The sequence below is a fragment of the Mauremys reevesii genome, linkage group 2, assembly GCF_016161935.1.
Source record: "Mauremys reevesii isolate NIE-2019 linkage group 2, ASM1616193v1, whole genome shotgun sequence".
Lineage (NCBI taxonomy): Eukaryota > Metazoa > Chordata > Testudines > Geoemydidae > Mauremys > Mauremys reevesii.
In genome coordinates, this window is record NC_052624.1 from 57967907 (window position 1) to 57988903 (window position 20997).

At 44.4% G+C, this 20997-nt stretch overlaps 1 protein-coding gene across 3 annotated transcripts in view; it reads left to right on the forward strand.

The window, feature by feature from the left end:
* LOC120397906 (ATP-dependent translocase ABCB1-like) overlaps window positions 1-20997 on the forward strand; it is a 91932-nt gene that overhangs the window by 14665 nt on the left and 56270 nt on the right. For all 3 annotated transcript variants that reach the window (XM_039524603.1, XM_039524601.1, XM_039524602.1), the window contains exons 2-9: window positions 8148-8254; window positions 10265-10352; window positions 10443-10491; window positions 14559-14712; window positions 15667-15745; window positions 15941-16132; window positions 17185-17356; window positions 18091-18215. In XM_039524603.1, the coding sequence (XP_039380537.1) occupies window positions 8206-8254; window positions 10265-10352; window positions 10443-10491; window positions 14559-14712; window positions 15667-15745; window positions 15941-16132; window positions 17185-17356; window positions 18091-18215 (908 nt within the window). In that variant the 5' untranslated portion in view covers window positions 8148-8205. The remainder of the gene's footprint in view (window positions 1-8147; window positions 8255-10264; window positions 10353-10442; window positions 10492-14558; window positions 14713-15666; window positions 15746-15940; window positions 16133-17184; window positions 17357-18090; window positions 18216-20997) is intronic.

Genomic DNA, 20997 nt, shown 5'->3' on the forward strand with positions numbered 1-20997 from the left:
CCACCTCACTTTTTACCCCTTTTCTCCAGATCATTTATGAATAAGTTGAATAGGATTGGTTCGAGGACTGACCCTTGGGGAACATCACTCGTTACCCCTCTCCATTCTGAACATTTACCATTTATTCCTACCCTTTGTTCCCTGTCTTTTAACCAGTTCTCAATCCATGAAAGGATCTTCCCTCTTATCCCATGACAACTTAATTTCCGTAAGAGCCTTTGGTGAGGGACCTTGTCAAAGGCTTTCTGGAAATCTAAGTACACTATGTCCACTGGATCCCCCTTGTCCACATGTTTGTTGACCACTTGAAAGAACTCTTAACAGATTAATAAGACACGATTTCCCTTTACAGAAACCATGTTGAATTTTACCCAACAATTTATGTTCTATGTGTCTGACAATTTTATTCTTTGTGATTGTTTCAACTAATTTGCCCGGTACTGATGTTACACTTACCAGTCTGTAATTGCCAGGATCTCCTCTAGAGCCCTTTTTAAATATTGGTGTTACATTAGCTATCTTCCAGTCATTGGGTACAGAAGCTGATTTAAAGGACAGGTTACAAGCCATAGTTAGTAGTTCTGCAATTTCACATTTGAGTTCTTTCAGAACTCTTGGGTGAATGCCATCTGGTCCTGGTGACTTGTTACTGTTAAGTTTATCAATTAATTCTAAAACCTTCTTAGTGACATCTCCGTCTGTGAGCATTCCTCAGATTTGTCACCTACAATAGCCGGCTCAGGTTTGGGAATCTCCCTAACATCCTCAGCCGTGAAGACTGAAACAAAGAATACGTTTAGTTTCTCCGCATTGACTTTATCATCTTTAAGTGCTCCTTTTGTGTCTCGATCATCCAGGGGCCCCACTGGTTGTTTAGCAGGCTTCCTGCTTTTGAGTTTTTGGCTAGCTGTTCTTCAAACTCCTCTTTGGCTTTTCCTATTACATTTTTACACTTAATTTGGCAGTGTTTATGCTCCTTTCTATTTACCTCACTAGGATTGGACTTCCACTTTTTAAAAGATGCCTTTTTATCTCTCACTTCTTCTTTTACATGGTTGTTAAGCCATAGTGGCTCTTTTTTAGTTCTTTTACCGTGTTTTTTAATTTGGGGTATACATTTCAGTTGGGCCTCTATTATGATGTCTTTGAAAAGTGTCCATGCAGCTCGCAGGAATTTCACGCTAGTCACTGTCCCTTTTAATTTCTGTTTAACTAACCCCCTCATTTTTGCATAGTTCCCCTTTCTGAAATTAAATGCCACAGTGTTGGGCTGCTGAGGTGTTCTTCCCACCACAGAAATGTTAAAAGTTATTATATTATGGTCACTATTTCCAAGCGGTCCTGTTATAGTTCCGTCTTGGACCAGATCCTGCGCTCCACTCAGGACTAAATCGAGAATTGCCTCTCCCCTTGTGGGTTCCTGTACCACCTGCTCCAAGAAGCAGTCATTTAAAGTATCGAGAAATGTTGTTTCTGCATTTTGTCCTGAGATGACATGTTCCCAGTCAATATGGGAATAATTGAAATCCCCCACTATTATTGAGTTCTTAATTTTGATTGCCTCTCTAATCTCCCTTAGCATTTCATCATCACTATCACTGTCCTGGTCAGGTGGTTGATAATAGATCCCTAATGTTATATTCTTATTACAGCATGAAATTACTATTCATAGAGAGTCTATGGAACATGCGGATTCACTTAAGATTTTTACTTCATTTGAAATACAGAGGCACATTTGAAATACAGAGACATGGTCAATATTTCTAGCCTCAGATACAAATGTTACATGCATACAGGTTGGATAAACACAGTCAATAGGTTTACAATTTTGCAATGATACCCCACATTAGACATCTTGCATAAAGTATATATTAGCTATGTCATATCCATATCATAAGCATATTTTCATAAAGAATATAGAGTATAATGTCACACCCCACGTGTATGTTTACTGATCTGCAAACAGTAAAGGAGCATGCACATTTGGGTGCAAATGCTCATGACAATAGTGCAGAGCCATGCAAGTTCCATGATTCTGTGTGAGATGGCAGACAGTGAGGAGGGCCAGGCAGGTTAGCGGGTTTAGAAAAAAAGGTGTAAACATTATGTTTACATTTCTATATGGGATACATATACAATTAGTGGGTGGTCAACAATGCATTATAAGAAGTTGGATCCCATGGCCACAACCACTCTGTCTAACCTCTTTGGTACCCAGCATACACTGACAAAAAAAGCTTCCCAAAATACAGTAGGATATCTATTCACGGTGCACCTCACTGTGGCGCTATACAAGTGCTTCTGGTGAGTACCCTGACTGCTGAGACAAGGAGTCCAGGAGGCATGTACACAAGTGGCATAGTAACCATAGTGACTCTACACTGACATAAGTTGAGTTAACCCACACCTAAAGTGTACATATGGCCCTAGGTATTGTGATAGACTCAGGCCAGTTGGGTACAGCAGAATAGCAGAAGGCAGATATACTGGCCACTGGATTAACAGTTTTCTGTTCCCTGACTGACCAGAGCAGGGGCTGCTCCAGGCTAATGAGAACACCTGACTCTAATTAACCTGTAAAGAGTCAGGTGAGGCCATTCAGTTAATGTGACCACCTGACTCTAATTAAGGCCCTGCTGTTACTATAAAAAGGGCTCACTCCAGTCTGGCAGGGGAGCCAGAGGAGAGCAAGTGCGGCTGAAGGGCTGGTTACTGAAGACACCCTAAAACATCGTTAAAGGAGCCCTAAGGTAAGGGTGAAGAAGGGAGAAGCAGGAGAGCTGTGGGGAAGTGGCCCAGGGAAATGTAGCAACTCTGGCAGTGAAAGGTTGGCTGCCAACAACTGCTACTATTAGGGTCCCTGGGCTGGAACCCGGAGTAGAGGGCGGGCCTGGGTTCCCCCCAACCCACCACTACAGGAACAGCTCCTGGAAGGGGAAGTCAGGTCCCTGTCAGGACAGGAGGTTGAACAGAGACTGTGGGAGTTCTCTCACCAACCTCCTTGCAACCTATGATGAAAAGGGCTCAGTAGACTGTAACCCTGGCCCTAGAGAGAGAAGGGCTATGTGGAGGGTCACAGTGAGCCACTGAGGCTAAGCATAAACCGCCTAGAAGCGCAGGACCCACAGGAGCAAGGTCAGAGCTCTGCCACAGTATATGCAATGTTTGGGAGAGGTAACAGGAACTGTATGAGGGTAGTCTAAGGCCAAGTCTACACTACCCGCCGGATCGGCGGGTAGTAATCGATCTAGACACAATAAATCAATCCCCGAATAGACGCCCGTATTCCACCTAGGCAGGAGGAGTAAGCAGAGTCGACAGGGAAGCCGCGACAGTCGACTTGCCGCCGTGAGGACGGCCAGCTAAGTTGAACTAAAGATACTTCGACTTCGGCTACACGAATAGTGTAGCTGAAGTTGTGTATCTTAGATGTATGCCCCCCACCCCCCGCAACATAGACCAGCCCTAAGATTCATTCAGGTGTTTAGGCTCAAGGCACTGGAACTGGCCTTACTGCACCCTACAGGCTCAAGAACAAAGAGGCACATAAAAAAAATCATTTATTTATTAAAATTTCTTGACTCAAGGGTGTATAACTCATGCTGGGAGTGGACAATGGGATGGTTCACTGAGTCATTGCCTGGTCTGATCATTCCCAAATTTGCACCTGGCACTGGCCACTGTTACAAGACAGGATACTAGATTAGGCGGACTATTGGTCTGACCCACGATGGCAGTACGTCATAGGAGATAATATACTGCCTTTACTGAATATTTGAGAATCAAGTTGTACACAATGGCATGCGGAAAAACACTAAGGGCTAGACTGAGTGGAAAAAAAACAGTTGCAAAAAATGCAATCCCCATTGGTGGATTGACTCAAAACAAAGTTTTGACACTAGGCCAGAAATTCAGTCAGCTCTAAAATGAGAAGAAAAAAATAAATTAAAAAATTCAGGGAATTCCAGCAACAGATAAGACAACTGCTAGGAGATGCTATGAAATCAGATACTACACTGGCAAGTTAAAACGCTCTAACTTGATGGCTCAGGGGTGTGAAAAATCACCCCCCTCCAAGCACAGCAAGTTTGAGCGCTTTAAAGCGCTAGTGTGGACACTGCCCGGAGCTAATCCCCTCCTCAAGGTGGATTACCAGGAGCACTGGCACCCACGGCAGCGCTTTGAACTTTGTAGTGTAGACAGTAGGTTAGATCAGTCAAAGAGGAGTTGCATTGACTAGGTACTAGGATGCCTGTGCCTTTAAGAACCCAGCCCCGGGAAGCCGATGCTGAGAGGTGCTGTCTGTGAGAGGGGAAATAAAAAAAGCCCCTTTGCCCCACACCATTTTTGCAAACATGGGTGTCTCAATGCCATTGGGGTAACGGTTACACCCTGTGCCCCTGCCTGTGCCGGATTTTGCCCTCTGACACCTTCTGCCAGCACCTCACTCCAAACTTAACTCCTGTTTCTCCCCCCTAGCCCTGATTTTGCCCTGTAGCCCCTCTCCTAATCCTGCCACCAGCTGCTTGACCCCCCGCCCGACCAGTCAATTTCCACCCTCTTCTCAGACCCTGGCCACCCCCCACTCCGATTCGCCTCCTTTGCCAGTTTTTAACCCCTGTGAAAAGCAGACCGCAGAATCTTATAGCTAATAAGGGCAGGGTGAAGGGCAGTGGTTTCAGCAGATGTACTGAGTATGCTCAGTGCACTGTAAGTAGCACCTTGCTGCAGAGATCAATTTAATACACTACATCTGCCGCCGCTACCGCAGTGGAGCCCTGGGCCCTTTAAATCTCCGCCTGAGCCCTGGGGTACTGGCAGCAGCCGGGATCCCCCATGGTCCATCGGTGATTTAAAGGGCCTGGGGCTCCACTGCGCCCTCGAGCCTCTGGCCCTTTAAATCATTGCCAGATCCCTGGGCTGCTGCCATTACCCCAGGTGCTCTGGCAGTGGGACTTGGTTGGTGATTTAAAGGGCCCAGGGCAGTAGTGGTAGGTGGCCAGGAGCCCCTGGCCCTTTAAATCACCCCCGGAGCCCTGGAGGCCTTGGAAAGCAGGAGGAAGGCCAGGGCCGGTGCAGGAGGAAAGCAGGAGGAAGGCCAAGCAAGGAAGTTTCATGCCTGAGGCGAAACTTCCACCTTGGGCCACCCCCCCAGCTAACCCCACCCCCCCCACGGCAGCTAACCCAGCCCCCCACCTGGGGAGCCCGCCAACCCCTGCCCGGAAGCCCCCTCCGCAGCAGCAACCCCCCCTCTGCAGCAGCTAACCCCACCCGGGGAGACTCCCCTGCCCCTGCCATGACTGCTAACCCTGCCCGGGGAGACTCCCCTGCTCCCGGCGCGGCAGCTCACCCCGCCCGGGGAGCCCCCCTCTGCCGCGGCAGCTAACCCTGCCTGGGGAGCCCGTCCCAGCTCACCTCGGCTCCGCCTCCTCCGCTGAGCACACCGGCTCTACTCTAATTCTCCTCCACTCTCAGGCTTGTGCCGCCGATTGGAGGAGAATTAGAGTGGGGGCTGTGTGTTCAACAGAGGAGGCAAAGTGGAGGTGATCTGGGGTGGGGAGCGGTTCCCCTGTGTACCCCTCCCCAGTTACTGTGGGTGGCCTTCCCTGCCCCGTCCCCCGCCCCAGCTCACCTCCACTCCACCTCCTCGCCTGAGCGGGCTTTTAGGCGACCCCAACCTCTAGGTGCCCTAGGCAGCCGCCTAGTTTGCCTAAATGGTTGCACCGGCCCTGAGGAAGGCTATGAGTAGCTCGGCTTTCCCGCCATGTGGGAGAGACCAGTTGGGAAGCAGATGGAGGAGCAGGTCTGCCTGCAGTCTGCCAGCACAGCACTTCCAGGCCCAGCAACTGGCCGAACTTGTAACCCCAGCCTGCAGAAAAGTCCCAGGCACAGACAATCCTCCTTTCACCGCCTGCCAGCAACCAGAGGAGACAGCCTGTCTCTCCTGCCATTCTCTGCTTCCAGCCTGTCTGTCCTGCAGCCAGCCCACACCAGATTCAGGATTTTAGAACCCATAGGTTCCAAGCTTTAAAGACTGTCAGCACTGTTTCAGAGGGGAATGGACGGTTTGTCCATTTCCAGTGATCGCTAGGCAGGACCTGCTTGCCCGAATCAGTCTCCTGACCACTCAGCCAGAAATGGAACCTGAGGGGGTTTCCGGTATTAGGACCTGGCTATACTTGCAGACGTAGAGCGCTTTGAATTAAACCAGCCTTCGGAGAGCACAGTAGGGAAAGTGCTGCAGTCTGTCCACACTGACATCTTCAAGCGCACTGGCATGGCCACATTTGCTGTACTTGCAGCAGCATTGGGAGCAGTGCATTATGGGCAGCTGTCCCAGCATGCAAGTGACTGCAATGTGCTTTCCAAATGGAGGTGGCGTGGAGTGTGACAGGGAGTGTGTTGTATGTATGTGGGGGGAGAGAGAGTTGGTCTTTGGGGCATGCTGTCTTGTAAGTTCAGACAGCAGCAGACCTCCTTTCCCCCTCTTCCCCCTCCCCAAGCAGCATTCCACAGTAATGGTTGCTTTGTCTCGGAGCAGATAAGCATGCCGGCTGTCAGAAACAGAGCTTTGAAAGGGCATATCCGCATTTCTGCTGTGATTCCAAAACAATGACAAGAGTGGCCACTTGACTTAAGGGGATTATGGGATGTTTCCTGAGGCTGATCAGAGCATGGTAATGCAACACCCCGTTCACACTGGCGCTGCAATGCTCCAGCAAGTGCACATCAAACCTTATTCCACTCACCAAGGTGAAGTACCAGGAGTGCTCTAGCTGCGGAGTCAGAGCGCTCTACGTGCCTTGCCAGTGTGAACAGGTAGTGAGCTAGCGTGCCCATGGCACTTTTAATGCGCTCCAACTCGCAAGTGTAGCCAAGACTTAGTTATATAGGCAGTTGGGTTGTAATTTTGCACCCTAAAGGCACATTGCATCTGCGGAAGGATTTTCATCTATCTGGATCATAAAGATCTACAATGCCAATTCCCAGTATAATAAAGTGTGTTTCTAACTGCAACTCCTTACTGTCCTGCAACATGTCTCCACATGCACCACCTGAGACATGGGGGGACAGAGAGAACTGGGAGTGAGGGTGGGAAGAGACACTTTTGTTTAGAAACATTGAGAGAGTGTGTGGTCACGTGACCTAGCATGCCTCTTGGCAGAGCCTTTAGTAATTACAAAGCATTATTGATCTCTAATCATTTTAATCATTTAATATTTTAACTGATTGTCTATTTCTTTTGGGTCAAGTCCTTAAATAAAGTTTATAGTTATTGTTTTTAATGTGTTTGCTTGTGTGAGTTTGAATTATTTGTGAGTTCAAGTGCTGTAGCCTCAGCCTGAGTGTGGTTATCCCTTGTCTCACTGGAAGCACCACCAAGTAGCTTGATCCTTTAGCATGCCAGGAGGGGGAGGCAGACACCTACCAGCAGCACAGAGAACTGAGCCCAGGGTGACCGAAATTTTGGAACTGTCCAAAAACGGTGAGGTACCCCTCTCCTGTTTGCACTGCATTCAGGTACTAAGCCAGCACTGAAAGAGGGGTTACATCTCCACTTTGTTAAATAAACTTTTGCTCATTTTCACTGTAAACGTATCTGTGTCGTGTGTTAAGCAAAGAGGTGATCGGAGCTGGAACTAGTAAGCTGGGGTGTAGTGTTCCTTTCCAAACAGCAAATCTGTGAATACTGTGAGTTTGCAGTGGAACAGGGGCTTCACACTCCAGGGAGATGCTCAGGGAGCTCAGGGGTTAGAATGTGCCTATCGCTAACCTGTAAAGAGACAGCAGGGCCTACCTAGGCCTAGAGGGGAGTGCTTGTGTTGCCTGTGGCCACTGGAGTTGCGGAGCTGACCCCCATCAGGCACAGACAAGGCTTTCTCATGCTAAGGGTAGGTGGCCACAGCCCTGGGTACCCCCAGGAAGCAGGCCACATTGTTGTCCTAGTTTTTAAAAATGAACATAGTTCTTTAGAAAAGTAATTTACCCTGATGTAAAAGTAGTATGTAATGATAAATATTTTTTCTTCCCTAGGAAAAGTTGTTGAAAGGAAACAAACAATTAATAAACAAACAAACATATCTTAATGTAAACTCTTTGAATGGCTATTGTCTCTGAAATGTTGCGCTGTTTTCTTGTGTATGCAGATTTTACCCAAAGTGATTTACTTCTGCAAGTCTAATAACCATACAACAGAATAACACAATGAAGGATGATTTCATAAATTACACAGAAAAAGAACCACCTAATCCTAGTAAGTTTTTCAGTTAGTTGTTTCTTCTTTTGAATGTTAGGCTAGTTGTTGGAAGGATGTACTCCATTGCCACGAAACTAAGCCACATTTTGAAACTTGTCTGGGAGCCATGAGGGATTTCTATGGAAAAACAGATCAGCCCTCCCATCGTCCTCCACAAATCATGCTGCTCTGGCTATTAAGCTTTCTTCTGTGGTGTCTACCCAGCGAGTATGGACCCTTCTTGGGGATCTGTCTGGAGGAAACAGCATTCAGAAAATATTCGTAGCTAGCACTGAATACACATATTCTCTTTTAACTTAATCACAGCACTACCTGGGCATAGCTCTGTGTGGCTTTTCTACCAGCTTAAGTGACCCTGGTGTGCCTAGTGAGTCACTCTAGTTTGAAAATAACTACGGCTCCCATCCTGCGAGCATTTATGCACATGAGTAGTCCCACTGAGTTTCAATGTGGCCGCTCACATGCCTAAAGTTATTTACATGCATCAGCAATGGGGTCTAAGTGTGCAAGTGCTCCACTATGCATCTGAAGAAGTGAGGTTTTTTACCCACGAAAGCTTATGCCCAAATAAATCTGTTAGTTTTTAAGGTGCCACCAGACTCCCTGTTGTGTTTGTGGATACAGACTAACATGGCTACCCCTTGATATACGCTCCAGTATGTGAGTCAGGAACCAGTTAACTGCATTTGAGTTGTTATATAATCAAAACAAACATAATAGTGTCCTATAAGTCTCTACAAACACGTTCTAAAAACTAGTGATGGAAAACACAGTAGTTACAGTTCAGGTTGAGATAGGATAGATAGCTGGTGTGTTGTGACCATCTTTTATCCTTTAGTTCACAGTCACCTCACTATTCCATTGTGATTCCTCTGTCTGTTTCTTTCATCCACTTATTTCTCATCTTATTCCTTAATTATAAACTCTTTTGGGTGGAGATCCTCTTTTTTTTGCTTGTGTTTGTGCAGCCATAGCACAGTAGGGTTGAGGCCAGTAGGTAACACTGAAACACCAACAAATACTAAGATGCCTGTTCCACTCTAAGGCCCCAATCCTGCAAAGACAAAGGCCTGGTCTACACCTAAAAGTTAGGTCCACCTAGCTACATTTCTCAGAGGTGTGAAAAATTCATGCTCTTGTGAAACATAGGTAAGCCGACCTAAGCCCCAGTGTAGGCACCATTAGGTTGACAGAAGAACTCTTCCAGCAACGTAGCAGGTGGATTCACTAATCCCTTCCGCCATTGTAGTAAGTGTATATGCTACAGAGAGCATAGCTTCAGCTGTGCCACTGCAGCACTTCTAGTGTAGACACACACTTAGGCATTCCCTCAGTTTTTGCAAGACTGAGGCCCAAGTTAATCTTTAATGACTTCCCTTAAAATTAGTTTTTGGGCTGAAAATGATCTTTGTTCTCAGCTTGGATATGATTTTTGGGGAGGAAAATATTGAAAGTTATGAGCTGTTTCAAGAGCATGAGAAAAATGTATGTTTCCTGCTTTAAAAAAATCAACCGTTTTGGTGCGCCGATACAAGAGACAAGCCAAGAAGCGCCGAGTAGACACTGAATAGGACTAAACTATGTACATAATAGTTTTTTGCTTTTTGTTTCATAATAAATTTTAGTTATATAACCCTTTTGCTGATTTTTAAAGTGTTACATAAAAAGGACAGGTGAAATATTATCATGTAAAGCAACCATAAACACATGAAAAGACCTAGGTTTACAATTTATGATTAAAACTCTACTATCTACACAATATACATAGACATAAAATGTAAAAACTTAAATATCTTAGAAACAGTAGCCAATCAGTTGTTTTAATTGTCATATTTGAATTCAGCACATCAAAATACATAATAAATAGAACATTTTATCTCTGAAGCAGACGACTTCTCCAAAATTGTAGACCAGTGTAATTCAGAAAGGGATGTAATGTGCTTCATAAGAAGCTGACTTAAAAGACCTTACTATTTGTGAAAGCAAAACCTACTTTCCCCTCCACAGAATCTGCAAGTAATGACTATGACAATCCTGCTTTCCAACATGATGAAAAACCTGAGCAAAATGACCAGTTACAGAAAAACAAGAAAAAGTAGGGGTTCCTTGATTTTAATACGCTGTTAAATTTCTTGCCCTGCCTTTCAAGAAAGGGTCTGGATTAATTTTGCATTAATCTCTTTAGAAAGAAAAATGAGGAGTCAAAGGAAAAGATGGTTGGCATTTTGAAATTGGTTAGTGCATAGTTTATTGGTTTGATTTATATTTCTCATTGTTCCTTTTCTTTGCCTGTTGTACGTTATGGTAACAGACTAATATGCAACCACAACACTGCATTTCAGAAGAGAAGAAAGAGGTCTGTGCAAAACTTAGTATTGCCGTACAGCCATTTTTGTGTGTTGATCTCAGGCTTCCCTCATTAAAAATACGGCCTGTTGTGCAAAGTTCCCCCCGCAGCTAACTGCCAGTGCTTGACGATGTTTCAGCACTAGCACCATGACGGAGTGAAATTCACCCATGTTAAGGACTGAAGTGAAGCATGTGCGGTAAGTAGGGCCTTGCCCTGGGTCTCTCAACTGGAGATAATTTTATCATTCGTGCATAATGTCTCATGAATTATCCAGGGAAACAAGGGCTGTGTTTTTCTTAAATGTGATAACTGCTACGTACCCATTTCTATTGGTAGGCAGCAGCCAAATGTTTGTCAACTACCTGTTCTTGTTTACATTTTCAATGCACTGAGTAAATATGGGATGTAGTAGAATGCACCCAGGGAGGCAGTGAGTTGCACAGGTGATGTTAGATACATTCTTTTTTCTGCGGATTAGGGGATTCATCCTCCAACATGTCCTAAGTCCCTCAATAAAAACTGGCCTAAAACTGTGTGTAAGCTTTTTCAAAGTGCATCCCAAGTGTTGTGGTTGCCTTCACAGTACCTAATTCATTGCTTCATAAAGTGCTTTGGGGTACCCAAATTGTGACTAGTGCTATGTAAAAACAAATCCTATTCTGTGTGTCTTAGTAGGATCATCATTCATTCATTCATGCCCGTCACCCCAACCGGGGTATGGGCCGCCAACCACAGATCTCCAGAGTCTTCTATCCTGGGCCATTCGTTCTAGCTGGTTCCAGGTATAGCCCATTTTTTTGCTATCAACCTGAAGGTCGCGTCGCCAGGTATTTCTTGGGCGGCCTCTTTTCCGCTTGCCTTGGGGGTTCCACCGCAGTGCCTGTCTGGTGATGTTGGTTGGCTGCTTGCGTAGTGTATGTCCTATCCAGCCCCACCTTCTCCTTCTAATTTCTTCCTCTGCTGGGAGTTGACGGGTCCTCTCCAAGAGATGGATGTTACTGATGGTGTCTGGCCAGCGGATCTGGAGAATCCTTCTGAGGCAGCTATTAATGAAGGTCTGGATCTTCCTGGTGGTTGTTTTGGTTGTCCTCCAGGTTTCAGCTCCATACAGTAGGACTGATTTCACGTTGGAGTTGAACAGTCGAATCTTTATTGCCAAAGACAGCTCTCTGGAGCTCCAGATGTTCTTGAGCTGTAAGAAGGCTGCTCTTGCCTTACCAATCCTTACTTTGATGTCTGCGTCTGTGCCACCCTGCTGGTCGATGATGCTACCTAGGTAGGTGAAGGACTGTACTTCTTCCAGGGGGCGTCCATTCAGTGTGACTGGGTCGTTGCTGATGGAATTGATCCTAAGGATCTTGGTCTTGTCCTTGTGGATGTTGAGGCCAACCTGTGATGACGTGGCTGCCACTACGTTGGTCTTCTCTTGCATCTGCTGTTTACTGTGTGAAAGGAGTGCAAGGTCGTTGGCAAAGTCCAGGTCATCAAGCTGGGTCCACAACGTCCACTGGATTCCGTTCCTACGCTCGTAAGTGGATGTCTTCATAATCCAATCAATGACGAGAAGAAAGAGAAGTGGTGACAACAAGCATCCCTGTCTGACTCCGGTTCGCACCTGGAAGCTGTTTGTGAGCTGCCCTCCATGGATCACTCTACAGTGTATGCCGTCGTATGAGTTCTTGATCAGGTTGACCACCTTTGCTGGGATGCCATAGTGCCGAAGGAGCTTCCAGAGGGTCTCTCGATCCACGCTATCGAACGCTTTCTCATAGTCAACAAAGTTGATGTACAACGAGGAGTTCCACTCCATAGACTGCTCGACTATGATGCGGAGCGTTGCTATCTGGTCCGTGCATGATCTGTTCTGCCGGAAACCTGCCTGTTCATCTCGTAGCTGTGGATCGACGGCATCCTTCATTCTCTCTAAGAGGACTCGGTTGAAGACCTTCCCTGGCACCGACAGGAGTGTGATTCCTCTATAGTTGGCACAGTTGCTGAGGTCTCCTTTCTTGGGGATTTTGATGAGATATCCCTCTTTCCAGTCAGCCGGAATCACTTCTTCTTCCCATATCTTCTCAAAGAGGGGGTACAGCATTTCCACTGAAGTATCCAGGTCTGCTTTCAGGGCCTCTGCTGGGATGTCGTCAGGTCCAGCCGCCTTACTGTTCTTCATCATGGTGATGGCTTTTCTGATCTCGGCTCTGCTTGGTTTATCGCAATTGATTGGGAGGTCCTCGTTGGCTGGGTCGATGTCTGGTGGATTTGGTGGTGCTGGTCTGTTCAGGAGTTCCTCAAAGTGCTCCGCCCATCTGTTCATCTGTTGTTCTATTCCTGTTATAGACTTTCCCTGCTTGTCTTTAATGGGACGTTCTGGCTTGCTGAACTTTCCAGACAGTCACTTGGTAGTATCGTACAGCTGTTTCATGTTACCGCTGTATGCTGCCTGCTCTGCTTCTGCTGCCAGTCCATCCACATAATCTCTCTTGTCCTTCCTAATATTCCTCTTCACTGCTCTGTGGGCTTCAGCATACTCTTTTTGAGCTTTGGCCTTTGCTGCTCTAGTCCTGCTGTTGTTGACTGCTGCCTTCTTCTTCTTTCTGTCTTCTATCTTAGTCAAGGACTCTGCTGTGATCCACTCTTTCTGCTGGTGTTTCTTAATTCCAAGCACTTCCTGGCATGCTGACCTAAGCGTGTCTCTCACTTTCTGCCATCTGTTGAGTACACTGTCTTCCTCTTCCTCAGACCGATCCTGTAGTACTGAAAACTTATTCTTCAGCGTCAATCCAAAATCTTCCTTGGTCTTATGGTCCTTCAGAAGGTTGACGTTGTACTTCGCTCTTCTGTCTGACGTGTCTATCCAGTTCTTCTTCAGCTTCAGCTTCAATCTGGCCACCACTAAGTGATGGTCGGACGCCACGTCTGCTCCTCTTCTAACTCTAACGTCCTGCAAGGATCTTCTGAACTTCTTGCTAATGCAGACATGGTCGATCTGGTTTTCTGTCATGCCTGCTGGCGATACCCAGGTACTCTTGTGGATCTGCTTGTGAGGAAAGATGCTGCCTCCTATGACCAGGTTGTTAAGTACACACAGATCCACAAATCTCTCTTCATTCTCACTCATCTCTCCCAGAGCGTGGGTCCCCATGACTTGTTCGTATCCTGTGTTATCAGGTCCAATTTTGGCATTAAAGTCTCCCATAAGGATGGTAATGTCTTTGTCTGGGAGAGTCTCTAATATTTTCTGGAGTCTGTTGTAAAAGTAGTCTTTGTCCTCCTCTTCACTGTCATTGGTTGGAGCGTAGCACTGAACAACATTCATCTTAATCCTCTTCATTTTAGTTCTGAAGGATGCTGTGATGATCCTGGGACCATGTGCCTCCCAACCAATCAGTGCTCTCTGTGCCTGTTTGGACATCATGAAGCCTACTCCCTGTGTGTGGGGTGCGTTGCTCTCTTCATGTCCTGAATACAGCAACAGCTCTCCTGTCAACAGTCGTCTCTGTCCAGCTTGCGTCCATCTTGTCTCGCTAATGCCTAGTAGGGTCAGGTTGTTGCTCCTCATCTCTGCTGCAACCTGCGCCGTCTTTCCTGACTCGTACATGGTCCTCACGTTCCATGTGCCGATGGTAATCCTCCTGGTTGTAAGAAGGGTGATCGGCTTAGTGGCTTCCTCGCGGCTTTCACCACCCAGCGTCATGCGTCTTCGAGTTGAAGACCCTTCTTTTTCCAGGCTAAAAGTCTCTGTTAACTCTATTGTTGGCGTTTCTGTAGCAAGCTGATTTTTACGGGGTGGAGTTGCTAGCCCCACGCCCAACCCTCCTCCTTTGCCCTGACTTGGGACAGGCAGATGGCCCCAAAGGACCTCTCTGGTGGAGTTCTTAGTAGGATATTGTCACAATTATGTGAATTTGTCAACCTGCAATTAATTCCTTTTTCTTTATATTAATGTAGTTTGCGTATGCCGATTGGCTGGATATCATTTTGATGATAATAGGCTTGATTGCAGCTGTTGCAAATGGAACAGGGCTGCCACTTATTATCGTTGTCACTGGAGAGATGACAAACAGCTTTGTGATGATTGGCCAAGCAGTAAATGTATCTTCAGGTAAATAAAGTTTGTTCAACTTCTGAAAATATTTGTTAGGGTCTCTTATTTACTGGATTGGCAGAGGTTCAGGATGGAGTGCTGCTGTGGTGTTAAAAGCTACGAAAAGCTTAGTGAATTCTGAGCAGTCCTTCCCTTTTACCCTGCTGTATAGTACAGTAGCAAACTAGACTCTAGATAAATTATAGAGCAGTACATTTGGTAACTGTAAAACGATTTACTACTTTCTATAGCTTGTAGTTAATCCATGGAATTCACTGTTCCAGGAGGTCACCAAATCAAGATCTGTGATTGGACTTTTAAAACAACAAAATAGGACCATTATTTTTATTTTTCCTCTATATGAGCTAAGCTTATGATAAGGGCAATCATAACTTACCCTAAAATATATGTGCTGACACCTGGAAGGGGTCTGCTATTTCTCCCAGGTCTGAACAGTTTTGCACAGTTGGTTAGGTGCATTATTAGTGGAATTTACACTTTTTGCAGATAGCCAGCAAAAGGCTGAGCTACCACTTGGACCCACTTGGGCCCAGTTTTGAGACTTGGGTGGAACCTAAGTGGTGCATAAAAGTCGGCCTTATGGTGTCTGCCTGGATGAATTTTGCCTTGTGTGAGGTAGAAGGGGGAGTTATCAACTTCTGAAAAATCAGATATTGGCCACTGTTGGAATCTGAAGGCCAGATGAGATGAAGCTATGATCTGGCCGGTGCCCTTTGACGTAATGAGCTAAATCCATGACATCACTCTACAGTAACCCTCTGAGCTGACTCAGAAGTTTGCCCTGTTTGATCCTCCACTAGAAGGATGATGGACACCATGAAAGTTATAAATCTACAGCCCTGTTGCAGGGAGTGTAGTGTCATGCAAAACATCCATACGATTATGGCCTAAAACCGCCATGATTTGTTTTATGCCTGTTCTAATAAAACTGAATAATTTTCTTTGTTACAGTTAATCTTTCAGCTGTGATGAATAGTAGCTCTACTTGCCCAGCAATGCCAGGTTTGGATATAGAAGCTGAAATGACCAGGTAAGAACCTCTGCAATTATTTTCATAAGAATAGCACAGTGTAGTTTCTATATTTTTTTTGTCCATTAGACTGTAAGCCAAATTTGTCCCTCAATTACATCCCATTGGCTTCAGCAGGGTTGAATGTGACCTGATGCATCTAACTTATCTTGCAAGATGCAATTGACATTATGGACTTTTACTATTTTACTACAGGTTTGCCTACTACTATGTGGGTATTGCCTTTGCTGTAGTGATACTGAGCACCATCCAAGTCTGGACATTTCTGACCTCAGCTGCAAGACAGACAGCAAGAATCCGACAAAAGTTTTTTTTCGCCATACTTCACCAGGAGATGGCTTGGTTTGATACCAGCCAGATTGGAACGTTGAACACCCGACTGATGGAGTGAGAAAGCTCTATTTATCTGAGTCTGATGTTTACGTTTATAGAATTAGCTACAGGGAATTTCCAGGAAACCTTTTTAGCTAAGACCCAAAATATTTCTCCTATCTGAGGGAGGAATTTGTTACCATTTTTCACTTCACTTTCAGGGTTTCAGTGACATTTCCATTGCGAGGGCGTATGCCATGAAATGCAATATCTTACTCCTCTGACATTGGTTTTGTAGTGTCTATGAGCTATTTTGCAAACTACTGTAGATAAACAGCTCTGCTGTCTCCAGCTAGTTTACAAACACTGAAAACCCTGACATTGTATGAAATGAAACTGCACTGATAGTTATGTGCACTGTGTTATCATTTTGAACCTGATCCAAAACCAATTAAAATCCTTAGGAATCTTTGGATCAGGTCCCTGGTGCAGGGATTCAAAGGAAAGTATGATCAGAGTTTCTCCAGATTTAATATTAGCAGGAGGGATATGCCCAGTTTTCGTAAGATGTGAATCCTGAAGGGAATGAGAGAGGCTTGAATTTCACCAATCCTAGTTACCACATCTGTAAATAGCAAGAGAAAATTAGCATGACACACAATGATTTTCCAAATAATAATTTACTAACGCTGAACTTGTCACTGTATAGGATGGAAAAAGGAGATATTTCTTGCCTCAAAGATCTTAAAATCTAATAACAAAATTGAAGAAGATTGGATACATAGGGGAACTTAGAGGAAAATGTAATGTAAAGGTTTTGGGGTGATTTTTTTTAATGGATTATTCCTTTTGGATATTGCATAAATGAATTGGGTCACGTGTGAATGAGCAGGGGTAGCAATGGCAGAAGTCTATCTGGAGGTTACATCACAGACAATGAGTTGTGATCTGCTAGTTCCTAGCCCCACAAAGAGCCATTGCTGCTGTTCAGTATCTACGTCCAAAATTCCTACTACCCAATGATTTGCACAGTTAAACTTCTGACAAGCTTCTCTCCAGCAAAAGAGAAAAATGTGTGAAGAGGAGGCATTCATCAAAGTTAACAAATCTCTTTTTTCAATTAACAGTGACATTAACACCATCCACGAAGGCATCGGAGACAAGATCTGTATATTTGTACAATTCTTTTCCACGTTTCTGACAGGGCTTGTTATAGGATTCGTCTACGGATGGAAATTGACTTTGGTGATTTTGTCAGTTAGCCCTCTCCTTGCTGCAGCAGCAGCAGTTGGATCATTTGTAAGTGCTGAGGAAAAACAAATAAGAATTCTACCTCTAAAAACAGATTAAGAGGGAGTGAGCCCCCAAAGCAACATGACCCCAAAGTTTGGAGAGCATGGAGAGCAGCCCTTCTCCTACTCCACTGGCTCCTGCCCCAAAATTTGCAGAGCTCTGTCTACACTGAGCATCAGCGGGCAGGCATTAGCATGCCATGGAGGCCTGGACTGCGTCCAGTCACCACCACTCACCACATGGGAAGAGGATGATCTGCATCTATCAACTGTGACCACATTAGTAGATATTGCTTGTAATGCTCAGAAAAATTTACAAAGTGTTTCCATTTTTAGATTGTATTTTGTTTTCGCTCCCCTTTTCCCCCACCCAAGCACTGAAAATGGTGGAGGAAGAAACAGGATTATGACCTGTAATTAAGATAACTAAGTTATTTACATGGCCTCCATTACTGTAGTTTCTGAGTGCCACACAAGCTTCATTGTGTTTAGCCTCACAACACCATGCAAGAGAGGGGATTCCCATGTTACTCACGGAGAAGTGAAACACAGAGAAAAGTTACTTACCCTAAGTTGCCCAGGAAAACTGTGTTGGAGTGGGGACTTGAACCCAGGTCTCCTTAATTCTAGGCTCTTTTGCTAAGTGCTTGATCACCCTTTGTATCAGTACATAATTTACACCACTTAAATAGATTTTCATAAAATACTTTCCCCTTCCCCCCCACCCTCCCAATTTTCCAGTTCCTGGCATTATTCACTACAAAAGAGCTGACTGCTTACGCTAGAGCAGGAGCTGTGGCGGAAGAAATTTTGACTTCTATCAGAACAGTCGTTGCTTTCAATGGACAGATGAAGGCATTAGCAAAGTGAGTTTTTTTAACTAATAATTGATTGTACATAATATTTGGGAAAGTGATGGGCTTATTTAAAAAAAAAATCGAAGCTGATCGGTCAGTTTATCCCCCAGATAGCTGAGAAGTTCAGTTGAAGATAAATATGAGCATATGGAAGGAGATGTTTTCTGTCACTCATGAATATTTGCAATCACTCAATTGACCTACATTATGGAGGAGCATTGTAAGGTCCAATTTCCCTCTGACTCTAACCTGAAGTTGAATTTGGAAGCTGAGGCTACAGAAAATTCAATCTTCTCTAAGGCTCCAGTTCAACAAAGCACTTATGCAAATACTTTAAGCACATGCACACGCTCACTGAAATCATTGATTAAAGTGTTGACAGTTAAGTTCATGCTTTACTGGATCATGAGCTTAGGTAAGATTCCCTATCACTTTCCTATGTCATCGACTTCAAGCGGGCTACCCACATGCTTAAAGTTAAGTACGTGCTTAGTGCTTTGCAAATAATCCTCCTCTTGATCTAATCTGAACAGCACCAATGTTATCTGAGCAGTTTATGTGGAAAAAATTAATTGCACATCATTTTAGGATCCCTTCACTACTGCGTAAACTGTGCCATTCATTTTGGGCCTTCCCACTTTTGGTCAGGGCATTTTTGTACATGATATATGTGTCGAGAGGTTCCTACAAAGCTGCTCAGCCTGTTATTGAACAATAAAATGATATGCATGTCCTCCTGAAACGTTGTGAGAACATTGCTGGGCTGAACGGTGCTTTCTGTAATGCCCTTCAGAAGCTAAAGGGGATTAGATAGCTAATGAGTGAACAGAAGCTGTTATTGATTGATGGAAAACCATAAGATTGTAAAGGAATCGCAAGCAAAAAGAGAATTTTTTTTTCATTAACTAACTGTTAATCTTTGTCCTTGTCTCACAGGGGTTAACTAGCATAATATGGTGCTTAATTTGTATTTGTTGCTTGCTATGGGCATATGTCTTGGTAATTTAGCTTCTGAGAATAGTTCCTGGCTTCCAACAGCATTCAGCAGGAGAGAACTACTGCCAGGTTGTGGAGTCAAAGGGGATTCTGGCTTCTGTTTACTTGTTTGGTTTTATCTAAAGCACTTTTTCTTCAAAAATTAAGTGAGCACTAACTCTTCCCTTTGCGAGCTGATATTCCTAGAATCCTAGAAATGTAGGGCTGGAAGGGACCTTGAGAGATCATCGATTCCAGCCCCCTGCATTGAGGCAGGGTCACAAGTATAGCTAGGCCATCTCTGATAGGTGTTTGTCTAACCAGTTCTGAAAAACCTCCAATGATGGGAATTCCACAACCTTCCTCAGTAACACATTCCAGTACTTAGCTATCCTAATAGTTAGATAGTTTTTCCTAATATCTAACCTAAACCTCCCTTGCTGCAGACTACCCTGATTATTTCTTGTCCTGTCTTCTGTGGATATGGAGAACAACCGATCACCATCCTTTCTGTAACGCTCCTTAGCATATTTGAAGACTGTTAGCCAGGTCCCACTTAGTCTTCAATTTTCAAGACCAACATGCCCAGTTCTTTTAACCTTTCTTCAGGTTTTCTAAACTTTTTATAATTTTTGTTGGTCTCTTCTAGACTTTCTCTAGTTTGTCCACACCTTTCCTAAACCGATACACTACTCTGGCAGAGGCCTCACCAAAGACAAGTAGAGTGGAACAATTGCCTCCCATGTCTTAAATACGATACTCCCCTGAGAGCACCCAGAATATTATCTTTTTCACAACTACATTATGTTGTTGGTTCATATTCAATTTGTGATGTACTTGAATTCCCAGATCCTTGTCTGCAGTATTACTGCGTAACCAGTTATTCCCCATTTTGTATTTACGCATTTGATTTTTCCTTCCCAAGTGTAGTACTTTGCAGTTGTCTTTATTGACGTTCATGTTGTTGATTTCAGGCCATTTTTTCCAATATTACATAAGAATGGGTCAGACCAGTGTCCAGTGCCAGATATTTCAGAGTAAATCAACAGAACAGGGCAATTTTTGAGTGATCCATCCCGTCATCCAGTCCCAGATTCTGTCACTCAGATGTTTAGGGGCATCCACACCATAGGGTTCCACCCCGACCATCTTGGCAAATAGCCATTGATGGACCTAGCCTCCATGAGCTCATTTAATTCTTTTTTGACCCAGTTATACTTTTGGCCTGGCAATGAGTTGTTGACTACATTATGTGAAGAAGTATTTCATTTTGTAAGTTTTAAACCTACTACCTATTATTTTCATTGGGTGACCCCTGGTTCTTATGTTACATGAAAGGGTAAATAAGAGTTTCCTATTCACCTTCTCTTCATTCATTTTCTAGACCTCTATCATATCCTCTCTTAGTCATCTCTTTTCTAAGATAACAGTCCAGTCTTTTTAATCTCTCCTCAGGTGGAAGTTGTTCCAAACCCCTAATAATTGTGTTGCCCTTCTCTGTACCTTTTCTAATTCTAATATATCTTATTTGAGATGGAGCAACCAGAACTGCACACATTATCTGAGGTGTGGGCATATCATGGATTTACACAGTGGCATTATGATATTTTCTGTCTTATTAGCAATCCCTTTCCTAATGGTTCCTAACATTCTGTTAGCTTTTTTTGACAGCTACTTCACATTGAGCAAATGTTTTCAGAGAATTGTCCATGATGTTTACAAGATCTCTTTCTTAAGTGGTAGCAGTTAAATTAGACCCCATCATTTTTTTTGTATAGTTGGGATTGTTTTCCAATATGCCTTACTTTGCATTTAT